The 18139-nt window shown below is 39.4% G+C and overlaps 2 protein-coding genes across 3 annotated transcripts in view; one reads left to right on the top strand and one right to left on the bottom strand.

The window, feature by feature from the left end:
- sybl1 (synaptobrevin-like 1) overlaps positions 1–18139 on the bottom strand; it is a 307369-nt gene that overhangs the window by 255487 nt on the left and 33743 nt on the right. The window lies entirely within an intron of this gene.
- si:ch211-274f20.2 (calnexin) overlaps positions 1–18139 on the top strand; it is a 55626-nt gene that overhangs the window by 28644 nt on the left and 8843 nt on the right. The window contains exons 8-10 of the mRNA XM_028816885.2: positions 2844–3000; positions 3632–3826; positions 10107–10226. Coding sequence (XP_028672718.2) covers positions 2844–3000; positions 3632–3826; positions 10107–10226 — 472 coding nt within the window. The remainder of the gene's footprint in view (positions 1–2843; positions 3001–3631; positions 3827–10106; positions 10227–18139) is intronic.

Here is an 18139-nt window from a genome sequence, read left to right as displayed (position 1 = left end):
TGGCTGCATTCCTGTTAATTCTCCTTTTGTTCCTTGTGTGGAGTTCATTTAAACACCCTATTAGTTTGCCGCGTATACCTTAATCATGTCAACTTAATAATTCATATCACTGTCACCTGTTCCATATGTCTCTGTACTCACTCAGCAAGGCCATCAATTGACCAGTTCTTATCTTCAATGACCTCTCTCCTTCAATCCCATTATGCATCCAGATATAGCGAAGCAGGCAAGCTTTAAATGCTGGCAAACTATGACATGGGGTTATATTTGTCATATATTATGACAAGGGGTAATATGGGGTCGGCATCAATAATTGTTTTAATTGTGGCAATTCTAGAAAGTCAATGCACCATTTCTTTTTTAAGTAAAACAAAATGACCTGGAACCCATAACAATCATATAATAATAACCTTGATTATAATAAAATCCAATGTAAATCTAGAATTTCCAAGATCATATCTGTTTTTGTTTTACTTTTCTCATTATGTACTAAAAATAAGACTGACATAGAGTTAGAACATATTATTAATTTGCAACCTGCTTGCTTCACTCGCCAAACCCCTGGCGGGAGCTACGCGCTAGTCAGTTTGCAGATCTACCACTCGCATATGGTGAAGTGGATGTACAATTTAAACAGATTATTATTTTCATGGGAATTATTACATATGCATAACATTAAATATGCATCAAAAATAGTAAAACGTAATAAATTGAAAGAAAATTATGTTTCATGTTGCTTTAGTGGTATTTGTTGCGTCATACGTTTTCGTTCTGTTTGGCTTTGAAATTAGCACGGAAATACATTTTAAACTTACACTTTTACTGTAAAACTTCAGTAAAAACAATTTTTTGAATTAACTTTTCATCAATATTGCATTCAATTTTGATTCCGTGTTTGAACTTACATCGTGACAATGCAATGTATAACTGCCCGTGAGTGAATATCGTTTCTTTCTCTCTAATTAGTAAACCGACTTTTTCGAATGTTTGTCCCTGTAATTTGTTAATTGTCATAGCAAAAGCTATTCTAACAGGAAACTGTAAACGTTTTAATACGAATGGCATATCAAGATCTCCTTTGGTGTCTAATGTTAGCCACAGAAGATGTACTACATTACCTTTCTTGTCGCCTGTTCAAATTTTACATGTCAGAATTGTTAAACCAATTTTGAATACAACTAATCTTGTCCTATGGCATAGGTCATCACTCAGACATAAATTATGCAATAACATTATGATACATCCTTTTTTGAACAGTAATTCGGCCGTCGGAAGACCGGACGGTGTTAACGGTTGTAGATTTTCTATGGGATATTGTAAGTTGATGTTTTCATCTTCCACACCATGACCACCAACTGTTTCAGCATAGTCTATTGATACGCATTTAACCAATTTGCCGTGTTACCGATCGACAATTTTCGTGTTAATTCATTTGACTTCATCGTTCCTCTGTGCTAGGATTGCCCATGTATTAATTTCTTCTGTTGATAACCCTTCTGGATGAAATTCTACAATAAGATTTGAACATAATAAGTCTTATTTTATTGGGAACTTAAAGTGAGGAAAACGTAAAAATTTATAAGAGCTGAGAGCGCAGGAACTGTGTCTGACAAAAGCATTCACACAAATGAGAGGTGTGTGGCCCGTGGGCGTGTTTGAAAATGGTTGTGAGGAGGGTGGGACTTGAAAAAATCTCTTGGTAATCGTCTCATGTCATCTCAAGATTTTCTTTTATAATAGAGAGACAAGGTTTTACTTCTGCCACTCATTCTAGTGTCAATAGAACAGGCAATAGTTCCATGAAAGAAACTGATAGAGGATCAGTACATTTGTTTATTATATTTCAACTTGTCAGGATCATGCAGATAATGTTACTTTTTTATGTTTTTGTGTTTAGTTTATATGTTTATTGTTATTACAGTAACAATGGATGCCAATGTCAAGAATGCTTGAAAGCTAATCCAATAGAATTCTTTCAAGCAGATCACGTGCTAGTGAACACCGACGTAAATTAACAGGAAGTGAATGTATGACTGCTGCTAGGATGGACATTTTCACTCAAAGAACTGAGCGATCCTGAAACAAGCTACCAAGTCATGTAGTTGAAGTCAGGATACCATGGTTCAAAAAAAGATCTCATAGATTTTCAGAGTGCTGATAGTTTATTATTGCATTGGTGTGACCTTCTGTGACAAACACTGGCTAACTTGGTTATGCTACATTAGGGACAGTGGCTGAGGTGTTGTTGGGGTGAAAGACATCACCAGCTTTTGCTAGCAATGAACGATGAATAAAGATAAATGAACAACAGTTAATTTGACTGGATAATCGAGAAAAAATTGTCAGGAGCTTTCTGTTGTCTGATTGCAGTGCAAAATCTCCTTATTGCACATAGATTGGCTGTTTGGCAAAAAAAAGTCATGCAGACGGATGAATTATCCTTCATCTTGTCACTAACAATCATAAATGTCAGTCAGCTCAAATGCTTGTTTTTGCTGTGGAGGTTTCTGGTGGTTCCTGTTGCAATTTTAGTATCTTCTGTCAGCTCATGCTGATTTATTAGTCATAGATAATCACTTTGTGCACAGATTAGAGAAGAGCTACATCACAGTCCAAAATAAAAAAAAATGAAATGAGATTTAATTGCCTTCTGAAGAACAGAGGGCACTAGATACACAACGACCAATACATACTTGCTGACATATGTACAGTACTAAAAAAATTCAGTGGAGCCAAATGTTGCTGTTATGTGACCCTATTTTAGGTGACAAGTGATTGTAAGTTAGAGTTTCTATTTTCCAATCCTTTATATCTGGGTCCATATTGTGTTTTTTTCCATACAGGGATGACTCAATGGATGGAAACTGGGAGGCTCCTCTGATTCCCAATCCGGTGTGCACAGTTGCCCCCGGATGTGGGGAGTGGACGGCACCCACAATACTCAACCCTGCTTATAAAGGCAAATGGAAGCCACCCATGATCCCAAACCCCAACTACCAGGTATTTTACATGCAGCTATTTTAGAGAAAAAAGCTCAGGATTGGGTGTGAAGGGTGCTCAACCATTTGTCTGTAGGTAAAAGAAACTATCCCACCATCAACTAGTGGACAGGAGTTACAAACCGTAGATGGGATGCCAGCCTCACTGTGGAAACACCACCCAAGTACTTACTGCCAGTTGACCTGACAAAATGTTTTCAGATTGTGGGAGGAAATCAGAGTCAATAATAGAAGCCAACATGGATGTAAGAAGAACTTGAAAACAGCACACAGCATAGGATGAAATTTGACCAGAGGGCCATGTTTTAATGTAATGCTGCCCAATGAGCTACCAAGCCATAAAAAGAACAGCTAGATGTGATGTTGTTTTGAAAGAATTAAGAGGATAAGACTGGCAAGCTTTGTTGAATTGAATGGCCTATTCTCGTCTCATTTTTTCTAATGTTCTAATTTTTAATATTTTAATGAATTGTCACTTGATGTCTCGTGGTTCTGGGATTTACCACTAGCCATACTGGTATCGATTGATGTTTTCAAACATTTAAGTCTCTTTTTTTTCCATTATTTTTAGCTCCTAATGTTCACTTGACTGTAACGATGCTGATTAATATTCGATATTCATACATTTCCAGGGTTTATGGAAGCCTAGAATGATCCCAAATCCAGACTATTTTGAAGATCCTCACCCATTCCGTATGGATGCTATAGGAGCTGTGGGTCTGGAACTGTGGTCATTGACCCCTAACATCTTTTTTGATAATTTATTAGTTTGTTCTGATGAGAAGGTGGCAGAACAATGGACTGCTAACATGTGGGAAAAAAAACAGGTGAGTCATTGAATTTTAGGAAAACAAATTAGTTAATTTCATTCATTTTTAGGCTTATAAGGTTATCACTGCTGTGCACATGACAGTAATGACTGTATACAGTAAATATACAATAACCTCTACAAACTATGCCACCATCATGAAATACAGCACATGTATTTAATACAATGTTATATTTATACAGTTCAATATATACATTGAATAAAGGTAAAAATGAGGATTTATGATAATGAGTTGGTCGGTGCTGCTGCCTCATGGAGCCAGTGACCCACATTCTAATCAAATGCCCCTTAATGTCCATGTGGAGTTTGCACTCTCTCATGGTTTGTCAGGTCCACATCTCCCAGATGTCCAGATTAGCTTAACTGGTCATGTCCATGTCAGGGTGTGTGGATTTATGGGTATTGTCATGAACTAAGTTGGTTCCTGCCTTGCAAACCTAATGCTGCCAGGACCATCTGCAGCCCTCACAACCCTGAATTGAAGATGTGAGTTTCAAAATCTGCTAATTACACCTTTTGGTAAAATTTAGTGAACTTTTTGTTTTTTTGTGACTTTTCATGTAGTTGGTCATGCACCGAAAATATGTTTGAGTTTCAAAACCTGCTAATTGCAACAGTGTAGCACTATAGTTTTAGGGATTTAGTTTCAAAATCTGCTTACGGACCCAGATTTTCCTATTTATCTCCAAAATGTATCTTTTGTACTTATCTGATTTTGGAACTGAGCTCTTCAATTAGTTTAAGCAGGTTAGAAAATGGAGCCCTGTCCAGGATTGACTCTTACAGTATAGTTACTGGGATGGGTTACAGCTTCTGTGACCCTGAACATGGTTATACAGGTTTAATAATGAATGAATATAATTTGGTGCCTCGAATTTGGCATGGATCAGGAAGTGTTTCAGTTATGTGTACTTCTTAGTGATGGGTGGACTGGGAAGGGGTGAGGGGTGCTTTCCATTTGGGCCAAATAAGAAATCACTCAGGATACTGGATAATGGGAGAGACACTGGATGCTATAATATAACCTCATCTGTATCTTCTTGATGGTGGCTCCAAGCTGGGTGTATCCATGGAAAGGAATCATGTTTAGGAACGTGACACACATCCTGAAGCTAACCTTATATGATATTCAGTTTTATTACCAGCCGAGAGGAAAGATGTTACAGTAACAAAGGCCTGGGCTTTCAAATCCTGTAGCTGCATGTTCAACAACTTCTGACTCAGTGTGTGATCTTGAGCAAGTTAATTAATTTGTCTATGGTACAATATATAAATATAAATGAAAATAAGTGTTGTGTGTTGCTGTAATTGTGAAGTGCTTATGGATGGTGTTCAATATGGACTGGCACTATATCAATTAAAGCTGCTTGCTTATGCACTTCACGGGCCCTTTTGATTTTTTAGCAAAGCAAGTAGGGTAACAGTTTTCTCATCCTTGACTACTGGAGACTGGAGCGCATCACTCGCATTTATACTCCAGCTGGGCATTCACTTCCAGAAAATCCTTGGAATCCTCCATTTACTCCAAGATTTACACAGTCAAGGCCACACTGCCCTCTAGTGGACATCTTGCATCCTCATCAACTGTCCTCTTGTTAAAGATTCAGATGGCTAGGAGTGTTCTAGGCTGCCTGTGATTCTCACAATAAGGCAGAACTCCTGTCCATTCAGTCCACATGCCCACTGTCCAGGCTCTAGCTAACCCCCATGTTCAGATGTGTTCTCCAATTGAGGGTGCTGAACAGAATAAAGCATTACGTGAAATAGCATGCAAATTAGGAGCCAAGGAGCTATGAAATATGATTGTAGCAGTACTGTATTTCAGATATGTATTTTGTTTATCATATGGAATAGATAAGCCAGTTATCATAATAATACTAATAGAAATGGAGACATTTTTAGAAGTGGATTTTAAACTCCCAGCTGAATAAACAAGTCAGATTTGTGAACTAATAAAGAACTTCTTCTTCTTCTTTCGGGTGCTCCTGTTAGGGGTTGCCACAGCAGATCATCTTCTTCCATATCTTTCTGTCCTCTATATCTTGTTCTGTTACCCCCATCACCTGCATGTCCTCTCTCACCACATCCATAAACCTTCGCTTAGGCCAGCGTTTCTCAACCTTTAATATTTGCGACCCGAGTTTTCATAACAGTTTTAATCGTGCCCCCCTAAGGTTTTTTTGAAAGGAGCCAACTAATACCAATTTGATCTTTTTTAATTAATGATATAGATGCATATTTTATTATACCTACTTAACTTTTATTGACATTTATCTAACTCTATATTTATTTTTCTAGTATCAGAGTGTAGTTTAAGTTAATTTGTTTTGGTTTCAATAGATGTATTTTTCATATTTTCGATTCTTGTTTTCTTTTTTTCACATCTTCGCACCCCCCTTTTTGTTACTTCGCGCCCCCCTAGGGGGGCCCGCCCCACAGTTTGAGAACCACTGGCTTAGGCCTTCCTCTTTTCCTCTTACCTGGCAGCTCTATCCTTAGCATCCTCCTCCTAATATACTCAGCATCTCTCCTTAGCACATGTCCAAACCAACAAAATATCACCTCTCTGTCTACAAACCGTCCAACCTGAGCTGACCCTCTAATGTACTCATTCCTAATCCTGTCCATCCTCGTCACGCCCAATGCAAATCTTAACATCTAAATGCACAATAAATAAAGACAGTAATAGTTCTGATTGGTAATGGAATAAGTTTAAATTACAGGATACAGACGATGGCAGTGAAAAATGTCAAAGGAAGATATAAATTATCATGCATGCAGACAATAAAAGAATACAAACTAAATGCAAACCTTAACATGTACAAAATGAATACAAATAAAGACTGATTAGTGTGACTATTTTCAAGAGAATTCCACAGAAATAAAAAAAGTTTATTTTTTATATCATTTATGTACTGTCAGTAATTATTCTTTTCTATTATTTAGAATTATTCTATTCTTTATATTTTTATTTCTAAAACATAAATAAGATGTACATTAAAAAGAATAAAAGTAGGACTCTACTCACAATACCACTCATACCAGTCCGACACGCTACCATCTGCACTGTTCTGCAACTGACATAGACTAAGACTAAGAATGCCATTTCAGATTATAAACGCAAAACATCATTGTGGTTTTCTCCCATTTTTTCATGAGGTAATTTTTTCAATGAGAATGGACTAAAGTTGGATTGGTCAAGAGCATCAGATTCCTTGGTGTGTGACCTTAGTTGGTCAATTAACACCACCTCCATAGCCAAGAAGACACAGCAGCTTCTCTACATCCTTCGGAGGCTGAGGAAGGCAAGCCTACCTCCCCCAATTCTCACTACATTATACTAGGGCACCATTGAAAGCATTCTGACCAGCTGCATCACTGTCTGGTTTGGGAACATCAGTGTCTCTGACTGCAGGGACCTTCAACAGATAGTGCACAGAGCAGAAAAGACCTTTGAGGCCTCTCTGCCTTCCATTAAAGACATCTTTATATAAAGTGTTGCATCTGCAAAGCCTGTTGTGAAGGGCTGCACCCACCAGTCTCGTGGTCAAGTCTGTCCCACTTCCATCTGGCACAAGGTTATTGTGGCATCTGTTTATTTGTTTTATTTTAGTTGGGATAACCTTATTAATGGTTCAATATGAAGATGATAGGAAACTCATTTGAAATAACAGTGATGGCTCACTTGATGGTAAAGTGATGTGAGGAATCAAGAAGCACCTCCCTTTGTTGCTGCCTGGGATGGTCTGTGATGTTGTTCCAAAGTTGCTTTACCACTCCATCGATGACTTGGAGTGAGTGGCAAGACCAGCTCTCCCTGCTTTGTTGAGAACAAATGGCATAGACAAATGTAATGAAGCCAATTATATTATATTATATTATATCCTCTTTAATAAAACCCCTGTGTGCGTCCAGTGTCCGTGTGTGTGTGTCTTCTGGTGAAGTGCGCATGTGCGGGGCACAGTACGGTGCTTTGAGCAGATGCTTCAAAGGCCGCCTGACGTGTCACACAAGACAGAGAGGGCGGGACCCATAAAATATTGCGCGGTTGATCCAATCGGATTTCTGTAAATGAGGTAAGACTTAAAACAAAAGGCACGAAAAATTCTAACGGGTACTGAGACGCGGAGGCCAGCTTCCCCAAAGAGGTGGGATTAGTATTTGTTGTTGTGCAAGTGTTCACTCTGAGGATGTCAGATTTTTGATTAAGAAGCCTGGCCCGGTAAAGTGTAAAGTGTCAGTCGTTGGAGGGGTTTTCCTAAATATACGAATTTTCATGATATTACAATAGGATGACTTTTAAAAGTAGATTTATTTTCACGCACATAAAATCCGTTGCTGGGGAGACGCCACACATACAATAATCAGCTGCAAGCCATCACGGATTAAAATACTTGGCTGGGGAACTGCACAGTACTTGCTGGAGAGACGCCACAAGCACAATTATCAACTGCACACCACACATTACATCAGTTGCTGGGGAGAATCTGCTGATTGCCCACTGTTGTGACAGAAAATTAAATGCATATTATGATATTAAAGCCAGTATTACTGTCAGAGAAAATTACACGGATTTTACGGAAATACAAACCAGTATTACTGCGAGAGAAAATTAAAGGCACACAATACAGTGACGCATATTACAGCCACATACAAGCCAGTATTACTGTAACAGAAAATATTACGGACGTACAAGCCTATATTACTGTGACTATCTACTAACAACATGCCACCTAAAAAAGAAGAAAAAGAAAATGAGCGTCAGAAAAACGCTAAAAGAGAAAGACTCAGAAGAGCAAATAGATCTATAGAAGAAAAGGAAAATGAGCATAAAAAAAATTATCAAAGAGAATGCACTACTGTTCTAGCACCCGTTATTGTAACGGGCTTAATGTCTAGTTATATTATATTATATTATATTATATTATATTATATTATATTATATTATATTATATTATCAGGACATGAAATTTGGCGCAGGATTGCAGTATGTCAAATGTAATTCCTGCGAATTCTAAATTTTAATGTGAAACTTTCCCTCACATTTTTATTTGGTAAGCACACTTTCTTACTTTTTCAAATCACTCTTTTATATTATTCCAGATTTGTTACTCAGGAATTGATTTGTTTCTGTCATTGCTTACATTTTGTTAAGGTCGCATGCATAGGATGTCCCCTTCCCGTTGACATTGCTCTTGACCAGGACATGCAGCTGTGGAATTCAGCAATCGGCCACAAGACACAGGACACAGGGCACAGGGCTTGTGGTGCCCTTTGTTTAAACTTAACTAAACTTTGTTAAATTGAAGGCTAAAAACAGGCTGATGTATATTTTTGCATACCAGAAATACAAAAATTCAGGAAACTAATTTGGATTATTTAGTGAATTCATACTGTTAAAAAAAAACATAAGGAGAATATAAAGAGTTGGTACCGTGAGATGAACCCCATATATCTGATGGCAAAAAAACAAAAAAAAAATTCACAAAAAATCCTTTCAGAGTTAACAGTCCGACCGACTCTTAGATGTCAGTGGAAGCCCTTAAGAGGAAGTCAAAGCAGAAAAGGCGGGCTCAAGGGTTTGTGACCTGGAAGTGATGTCACAGATGCTGTCGGTCATCAGATCTGTTAGGGGAAAAAGGAGGAGAAGCATTAAGCAACAGCGCCAACCCTTGACTCGGGGTGGTATTACTAGTTGATGAGCCCTCAAGTGATCTCTCAAGTGCACATATGTGACAGTATTCAGGTTCATTCTTTTTCATTTGATGAATCGAAAGCTACCAATTCGTGGCTGTGTTAAGTAATTTAAAAAAACAAAAGATCATCAGTTTTTTAAAATGTTTATCGTGAGCTGCCTGCCTTTAAACCTAAATCTGAAAAATAACTTTCAGTGACACACACAGATTGCAAACCTTGAGCATAATAAAAATTGGCCATAGAAAGCTGCCATCTTTTTAACAATAACAAGAAGGACAATCCAGCAGAAAAATGTGACCTTTCCTCAATGAGGACAGACTCCTCCCATGAGCGCCTTCTTCAAATCAAAGATTTCAGTAGAGGAACTGTGGAGTTGTGACTCTCATCCAATAAATTGTTAATGATCATTAGATTCATGGGAGAGCTTTGCTGCAAAATATATTATGGCATTAATGAATGCTTATTTACTTGGTAACATTTCTGACATCATCCCGGCCTTCACCCTCAGTGTATTGCTGAGCATGAAGCAAGGCGTCTTATACATAATTAATTTCTAATTTCACTCTCCCCTTGCTCTTCAGCCAAGAATTTTCTTGAAGTTGTTAGCGGCAGCAGGAAAGCGGCCATGGCTCTGGGGACTCTATGTGTTTACTGTGGCCTTACCAGTGGTCCTTTTCATCAGCATCTGCTGGCCAGACAAGGTAAGAAACCATTTGAGAAACCTGTAGGCTGTCCTACCAAAACAATATAAACTAAAGAGAGTTGTTGGTTGGTGGTTGTGTTGTGGGCAATTTACTGGATGAGCTTCATAGTGACCTTGTGTAATGGACATCATCACATATCAAAGTAGGTACATTAAGATCAAGCCTTGGTGAAACCCAAATTCAAACCTCTTAGCATCGAAGCTCTTCAGAATTTTGACTGTCACTTTGTCATAAACTCATACACGTGTGACATGATATACTGCTGTTGTAATTTTTCAGACCATAACCACACTGAATTACAGTAATCCCTCCTCCATCGCGGGGGTTGCGTTCCAGAGCCACCCGCGAAATAAGAAAATCCGTGAAGTAGAAACCGCATGTTCATGTGGTTATTTTTATATATTTTAAGCCCTTATAAACTCTCCCACACTATTATAAACATTTCACGCACAATTATACAGCATAAACCCTTTGTATTCTCTTAGATATTAGGTAAGATTCGTTGAAATTATGTATGTAAACACAGTTTACATACAGTAAAACCTAAATATTATTTTAAAGATATCGAGCGTCTCCGATATCATACATGTTACAGCCATTACGACAGACAGGCCACCAGCAATAAATACGTACAATGCAAGAAAAATTGTATACAATAAAATGTGTGTACAGTGACACTAAACTATGTACATGTAATAAGTACTGTACGTAAATAATTAATTATGGTTACTCACCAACAATGACACGACGACTTGTCCGATAACGATGAGTTTAATTTTACTGCACAACAAAGGATAGCATTACAGCTCTTCTAAAGGAGCCTCTTCAGGCGACTGTTTAGCACCGCCGTTGTTCTTCTTCCATCACTCTTCAATCCAAATCCCTAAAGCAGATTCCATCCAGACTACTGCCTTACAACGTCCACTTGCAACTCATTGTGCGCCCTGGTTAAAAGACACTGCGGCCTTAGATCTTATATGCTTTTCCTCCTTTTTAAATAAAAAGAATCGTGGACTCATTTATGCTGTAATGGTGTCCTGCAGCGGTGTAGCTGTTTCCTTCCTTCAACATATCCAAAACTTTTACCTTTTCTGCAATCATTTGCATCTTCTGTTGGCGCTTGTGCACGTTAATGCTGAATGAGTGAGATTAGTACTTCCTGGTTAATGCAGCACTCCGTCGCTGAGCCAATCAGCAGCACACAGGAACTTAACCGCATGCTCTGATTGGGTAGCTTCTCAGCCATCCACCAATAGCGTCCCTTGTTTCAATTCAAATATGTCCCTTGTTTGAATTCAAATGGGCAAATCAACTGAGGAAGCACACGTACTGTAGACCGCAGACATCCGCGAAGCAGTGAAAAATCTGCGATATATATTCACATATGCTTACATTTAAAATCCGCGATGGAGTGAAGCTGCGAAAGACGAAGCGCGATATAGCGAGGGATCACTGTAATGACATTCTTAAACGGGTCTACAGCTTTTGGAACAACTAATAAGAACATTTGAAATAAGAAATTTGACAAACAAGAGGAGACCATTCAGACCATCAAACTTGTTAGCTTAGCGCTGTCCCAATATCTCATCCAGATGCTTCTTAAAGGTTGTTAAGGTTTCTGCTTCAACTACATGGCTTGGTAGTTTGTTCCTGATTCTCACAACTCTTTGCCTAAAGAAGTGCTTCCTGGCTTCAGTCTTAAAAACACTTCTCCTTGAAGTTCACTGGTGTCCTTGAGTATGTGATTCCACCTTAAGTTGAAAGAATTCTATTTGAACTACTTTATCAGTACCTTTGAAGATTTTGAAGGCCTAGATTAGGTCCCCATGCAATCTCCTGTGCTCAAGAGTAAACAGGTCTGTCACAGAAGGACATGTCCTTAAGTCCTGGGATGCACTTGGTTGCCCTCCTCTGCACAACGTCAAGTGCTGCTATGTCTTTTCTGTAGCATGGTGACCAGAACAGCACACAGTATTCCAGATATGCTCTCAATAGTGTGTTAAACGTTCTCAGCATTCTGTCCCTTAATTTCTATTCAACAGTTTTTACAATACAACTTAACATTTTATCCATCCATCCATTCATTATCCAACCCGCTATATCCTAACGCAGGGTCACGGGGGTCTGCTGGAGCCAATCTCAGCCAACACAGGGTGCAAGGCAGGAATAAATCCCGGGCAGGGTGCCAGCCCACCGCAGGGCACACACACACCCACACACCAGAGACAATTTAGGATCGCCAATGCACCTAACCTGCATGTCTTTGGACTGTGGGAGGAAACCGGAGCACCCGGAGGAAACCCACATAGACACAGGGAGAACATGCAAACTTCACTAATGGAGGACCCGGGAAGCGAACCCGGGTCTCCTAACTGCGAGGCAGCAGCGCTACCACTGCGCCACCATGATGCCCACTTAACATTTTATTTGACTTTTTAATCCCTTCCTCACCTTGCTTAGATGATATAAATCTTGAGCCAGTATAAATCCCTAAATCCTTTTCAGATGTTGCTTCCTTTAGGATGGTGTCTTCCATCTTATATTTACAACTGATGCTCCTTTCATTCATGTGTAGCACTTTGTGCTTTTCTACATTAAACTGCATTTTCCAAGTGATCACCCAGTTCTGAAGCTTGTCCAGGGGCCTCATTTATAAAACTTTGGTTGGGTTGGAGTGTGAAAATATGAGTGCACCAAAAATCATCAATTTACCATTTATAAATCACAATCAATTTATAAATATGCGTATGTGAATGCTGCACTGAAACATCTATATATGGAGCATTATAATCAACCTCATACATATGTAATTAGGATGCTGCAGAAGTTCATAGATAGATAGATAGATAGATAGATAGATAGATAGATAGATAGATAGATAGATAGATAGATAGATAGATAGATAGATAGATAGATAGATAGATACTTTATTAATCCCAAGGGGAAATTCACATACTCCAGCAGCAGCATACTGATAAAGAACAATATTAAAGAGTAATAACAATGCAGGCATAACAGACAGTAACTTTATATAATGTTAACGTTTACCCCCCGGGTGGAATTGAAGAGTCGCATAGTGTGGGGGAGGAACGATCTCCTCAGTCTGTCAGTGGAGCAGGACAGTGACAGCAGTCTGTCGCTGAAGCTGCTCCTCTGTCTGGAGATGACACTGTTTAGTGGATGCAGTGGATTCTCCATGATTGACAGGAGCCTGCTCAGCGGCCGTCGCTCTGCCACGGATGTCAAACTGTCCAGCTCTGTGCCTACAGTAGAGCCTGCCTTCCTCACCAGTTTGTCCAGGCGTGAGGTGTCCTTCTTCTTTATGCTACCTCCCCAGCACACCACTGCGTAGAAGGGGGCGCTCGCCACAACCGTCTGATAGAACATCTGTAGCATCTTATTGCAGATGTTGAAGGACGCCAGCCTTCTAAGGAAGTATAGTCGGCTCTGTCCTTTCTTACACAGAGCTTCAGAAATTGGCAGTCCAGTCCAATTTATCATCCAGCTGGTAGAACAGCTCCTGATGCATCGAGACCCCACTACCTGCATTCAAGAGTATCTGTCTGTGCTCCGTAACTGAGAGCACATGGTCATGTTAACAAAAGCAGCTTCATTCCCGCTAGGTGCCCTTATCTCAATATTAGTACAGTAATTTGCTCTGCTGCAAACTGCTTTTTAATGTTGACAAAAACATGTGATGTTTTATATATGTAAGCCCACACCATATGAAAACTGGACGTAGTGCCTCGCCAGTCGGTTAATGGCTTTTGGCACAGCTGGCATGACAGAGTGAAGCTTGGCTTCGATATTCCTGACCTGTTGACCTACTCCCCTGAGAAGTGACAACAGGTAGCTAATATAAACTGATGAAAAACCAAAAAAGTTTTTTAATGCAAATAAGGTAGCATTTCCTCTTTTAAAAAAGAAAACATAGTCTACATCATATTATTTTTGAGGTGTAATTTGTTTATCACATTATATACACATTATAACAACAGCTCTGTGATTATGAATTATAATGTGAGCTGGCTTTTCTGAATATTCCTATTTGATCGAGGGAGTCGTCATTTCCCAGTTTCTCCAGAATGTTGAGTACACATGGGTCAGAGTTGCTGCAAATATATGCATGTTTCCCCATTGTTTGCATGGGAAGATGTGTATGAATGTTTTGAGGCTCTTTATGTGCATATCCAAGCTTTATAAAAGAGGCCTCTGGTCTTTTTGAATTTATTTTGAAAACTCCTCAGTGTCAGCTATTCCTCCAATTTTAGTTTGCTAACTATACCAAAATGTATGCTATTAATAAAAATTAAATAAAGTAGTGGTCCAAGGATAGTCTCCTAAGAGATGACCTCACTCCATGTGGAGAGAAAGCAGAAAGCAGGCTAGTCAACCAACAGAGGTGGTTAAAATAAGGAAAGACACAAGAATGAAAGGGTATGGTTTTTAAACATTCCGTAAAGGCAACACTTCATTTGTATTGGCCAACAAAGGTGATTGGCCAGCACCAACATGCAGCCCTGTCCCCTTCTGCAGGCTGTAGCCAGGGCAGAGGTTCTTCAATACTGCAGTCTTTCCTCAGGCTGGTAGGGTGATCCCCAGCAATCGTGGCCACGACTCCCAAACATCTGTTTAACATGAAGCAGACAACCCCGGACGGGGAGGCCTAACAGATTAATTAGAGTGACAGGAATATGAGTGCAGACATAATTGCAACCAAGAAGATGCTGAAATACAATGCTTATCTACAGCCAGTCTGGCAGGGGCACTCAGAGAAAGTTGCTTCTGTGGTAGTAATTTAACATCTTATTAAGGAAAGAAACATCCTCTAACAGGACAAATCATATCTTTTAAATTACTCCTTGGCAAAATGCCTCAGAGGCAGCATTCTTTGAAAGCAGTTTTTTACTGCATGGTCAGAATGATCAGAGAAACAAAGAATAGAGGTTCATTTTATAAACTATTGAATTTACATACAGTGTTAATCAATGCATACAGCTGTGGTTGAAAGTTTATGAACCCTTTAGAATTTTCTATATTTCTGCATAGATATGACCTAAAACATCATCAGATTTTCACTCAAGTCCTAAAAGTAGATAAAGAGAAACAAGTTAAACAAATGAGACAAAAATATTATACTTGGTCATTTATTTATTGAGGAAAATGATCAAATATTACATATCTGTGAGTGGCAAAAGTATGTGAACCTCTAAGATTAGCAGTTAGTTTGAAGGTGAAATTCGAGTCAGGTGTTTTCAATCAATGGGATGACGATCAGGTGTGAGTGGGCACCCTGTGTTATTTAAAGAACAGGGATCTATCAAAGTCTGCTCTTCACAACACATGTTTGTGGAAGTGTATCATGGCACGAACAAAGGAGATTTCTGAGGACCTCAGAAAAAGAGTTGTTGATGCTCATCAGGTTGGAAAAGGTTACAAAACCATCTCTAAAGAGTTTGGACTCCACCAATCCACAGTCAAACAGATTGTGTACAAATGGAGGAAATTCAAGACCATTGTTACCCTCCCCAGGAGTGGTAGACCAACAAAGATCACTCCAAGAGCAAGGCGTGTAATAGTCGTCGAGGCCACAAAGGACCCCAGGGTAACTTCTAAGCAACTGAAGGCCTCTCTCACATTGGCTAATGTTCATGTTCATGAGTCCACCATCAGGGGAACACTGAACAACAATGGTGTGCATGGCAGGGTTGCAAGGAGAAAGCCACTTCTCTCCAAAAAAAAACATTGCTGCTCATCTGCAGTTTGCTAAAGATCACGTGGACAAACCAGAAGGCTACTGGAAGAATGTTTTGTGGACAGATGAGACCAAAATAGAACGTTTTGGTTTAAATGAAAAGCATTATGTTTGGAGAAAAGAAAACACTGCATTCCAGCATAAGAACCTTATCCCATCTGTGAAACATGGTGGTGGTAGTATCATGGTTTGGGCCTGTTTTGCTGCATCTGGATCAGGATGGCTTGCCTTAATTGATGGAACAATGAATTCTGAATTATCCATCTTACTAACCGAAGGTTGTAAACCGGATATGGACGCAGGGCGCATCGAGGGGCACGTGCACTGCCGCACTGCACAGAAAACACAGAAACGAGAAGGTTGTATCACGCACACTGCCGCACTGCAACGAGCGTGCTCTAATCCACTGTGCCAGTAATGTAGATCACATAACGATCATTCAGTTTGGTGCCCGCCCCAGAGTCCAGAGTCAAACGCAGTGGCGTCCACAGAGAAAACAAAAACGAGAGGATTCAGCGCATATGTGAATCACATTACAGTATTACAGTACGGAATCCCCAGACGTCCAAACTACACGGCGTATACCGGATATGGACGCAGGGCTGAACTTGCTGTGCTTCACTCTGCCAGCAGTCAGTGTAAGCAAAGGCAACGGAATCACGTCTCCACAAAACGAGACCGCTTTACTACAGATATGCGTATGTAATTAAATGACATTTCCCCAGACGCACCCACCCTCCATGATATGTCATCCATCCAGATATCGGATGGAACAGATACTGATTGCCATTCTTGGATTTCCGATTCGCTGGCGAATCGCGGGCTTACTAGTATCAGAGAATTCTAAAGGAAAATGTCAGGGCATCTGTCCAAAAACTGAATCTCAAGAGAAGGTGGATCATACAGCAAGACAACGACCCTAAGCATACAAGTTGTTCTACCAAAGAATGGTTAAAGAAGAATAAAGTTAATGTTTTGGAATGGCCAAGTCAAAGTCCTGACCTTAATCCAATCGAAATGTTGTGGAAGGACCTGAAGCGAGCAGTTAATGTAAGGAAACCCACCAACATCCCAGGGTTAAAGCTGTTCTGTACGGAGGAATGGGCTAAAATTCCTCCAAGCCGGTGTGCAGGACTGATCAACAGTTACCGGAAACGTTTAGTTGCTGCAAAGGGGGGTCACACCAGATACTGAAAGCAAAGGTTCACATACTTTTGCCACTCACAAATATGTAATATTCTATCATTTTCCTTAATAAATAAAAGACCAAGTACTGTATAATATTTTGTCTCATTTGTTTAACTGGTTTCTTTTTATCTACTTTTAGGACTTGAGTGAAAATCTTATGATGTTTTAGGTCATATTTATGTAGAAATATAGAACATTCTAAAGGGTTCACAAACTTTCAAGCACAACTGTACATTTTACTCTGGTTGGTTCATTAGTTTACACCCAAATTATATAAAATAAAAGTCTGTTTTATTATATTCTGGTTCTTCTTATACCTTTGGGTTGTGCCACCACCCTTGAAATTTCTGTGCATGTAACAACTGTCCATTCTGGTTCTTTACGGAACCTGCTGATTTCTTAGTCATCTTTCAGTACATTTTGTTGTTCACTTGACCTTTATTTGGTTTCCTGCTATACCTGCGAAGGGTTCTGACATTTATGAAGCCTTTATGCTATTCCTTTAAGATGAAAGCTATCCTACCCTAAAATTATTCTTCCACACTTCTCACGCCTGCTACTTCGCCAAGTTGGTCACAACCTAAGGGAGTAGCAGGAAACAGGCTAGAAAGCCAACAAAAGTGGCTGAAAAAAAAGGAAAAAAAAAAGAAAAGACACGAGAATCAAAGGTTATGGACATTCTCCTCTTATCAGTACTTTTTGTCTCCTGTCAGTTAACTAATGCATCACACATGAAAAGCCAATGTTGGGAGCAGTGAAATTCTGAATTTCACCATAGTGGGACAATACCAGACCAGAATTCAATCCCAGAGCTACCAGATAGAACCATTAACTGATGTAAAACTTTGCTGCTCGTCATTAGGTTTACATGTTTATTCTCTTTATTAAAATGACTTGTCAGTTGAAACACATTGGACATGCAAGTTCAATAAGGTGATCCTTAGGTGTAAAATCAAACTTAAAAAGG

The sequence above is a fragment of the Erpetoichthys calabaricus genome, chromosome 12 (assembly GCF_900747795.2).
Source record: "Erpetoichthys calabaricus chromosome 12, fErpCal1.3, whole genome shotgun sequence".
Taxonomy (NCBI): Eukaryota; Metazoa; Chordata; class Cladistia; order Polypteriformes; family Polypteridae; genus Erpetoichthys; species Erpetoichthys calabaricus.
The sequence above is the reverse complement of the archived record's forward strand: the minus strand, read 5'-3'. Positions and strand labels throughout refer to the sequence as shown.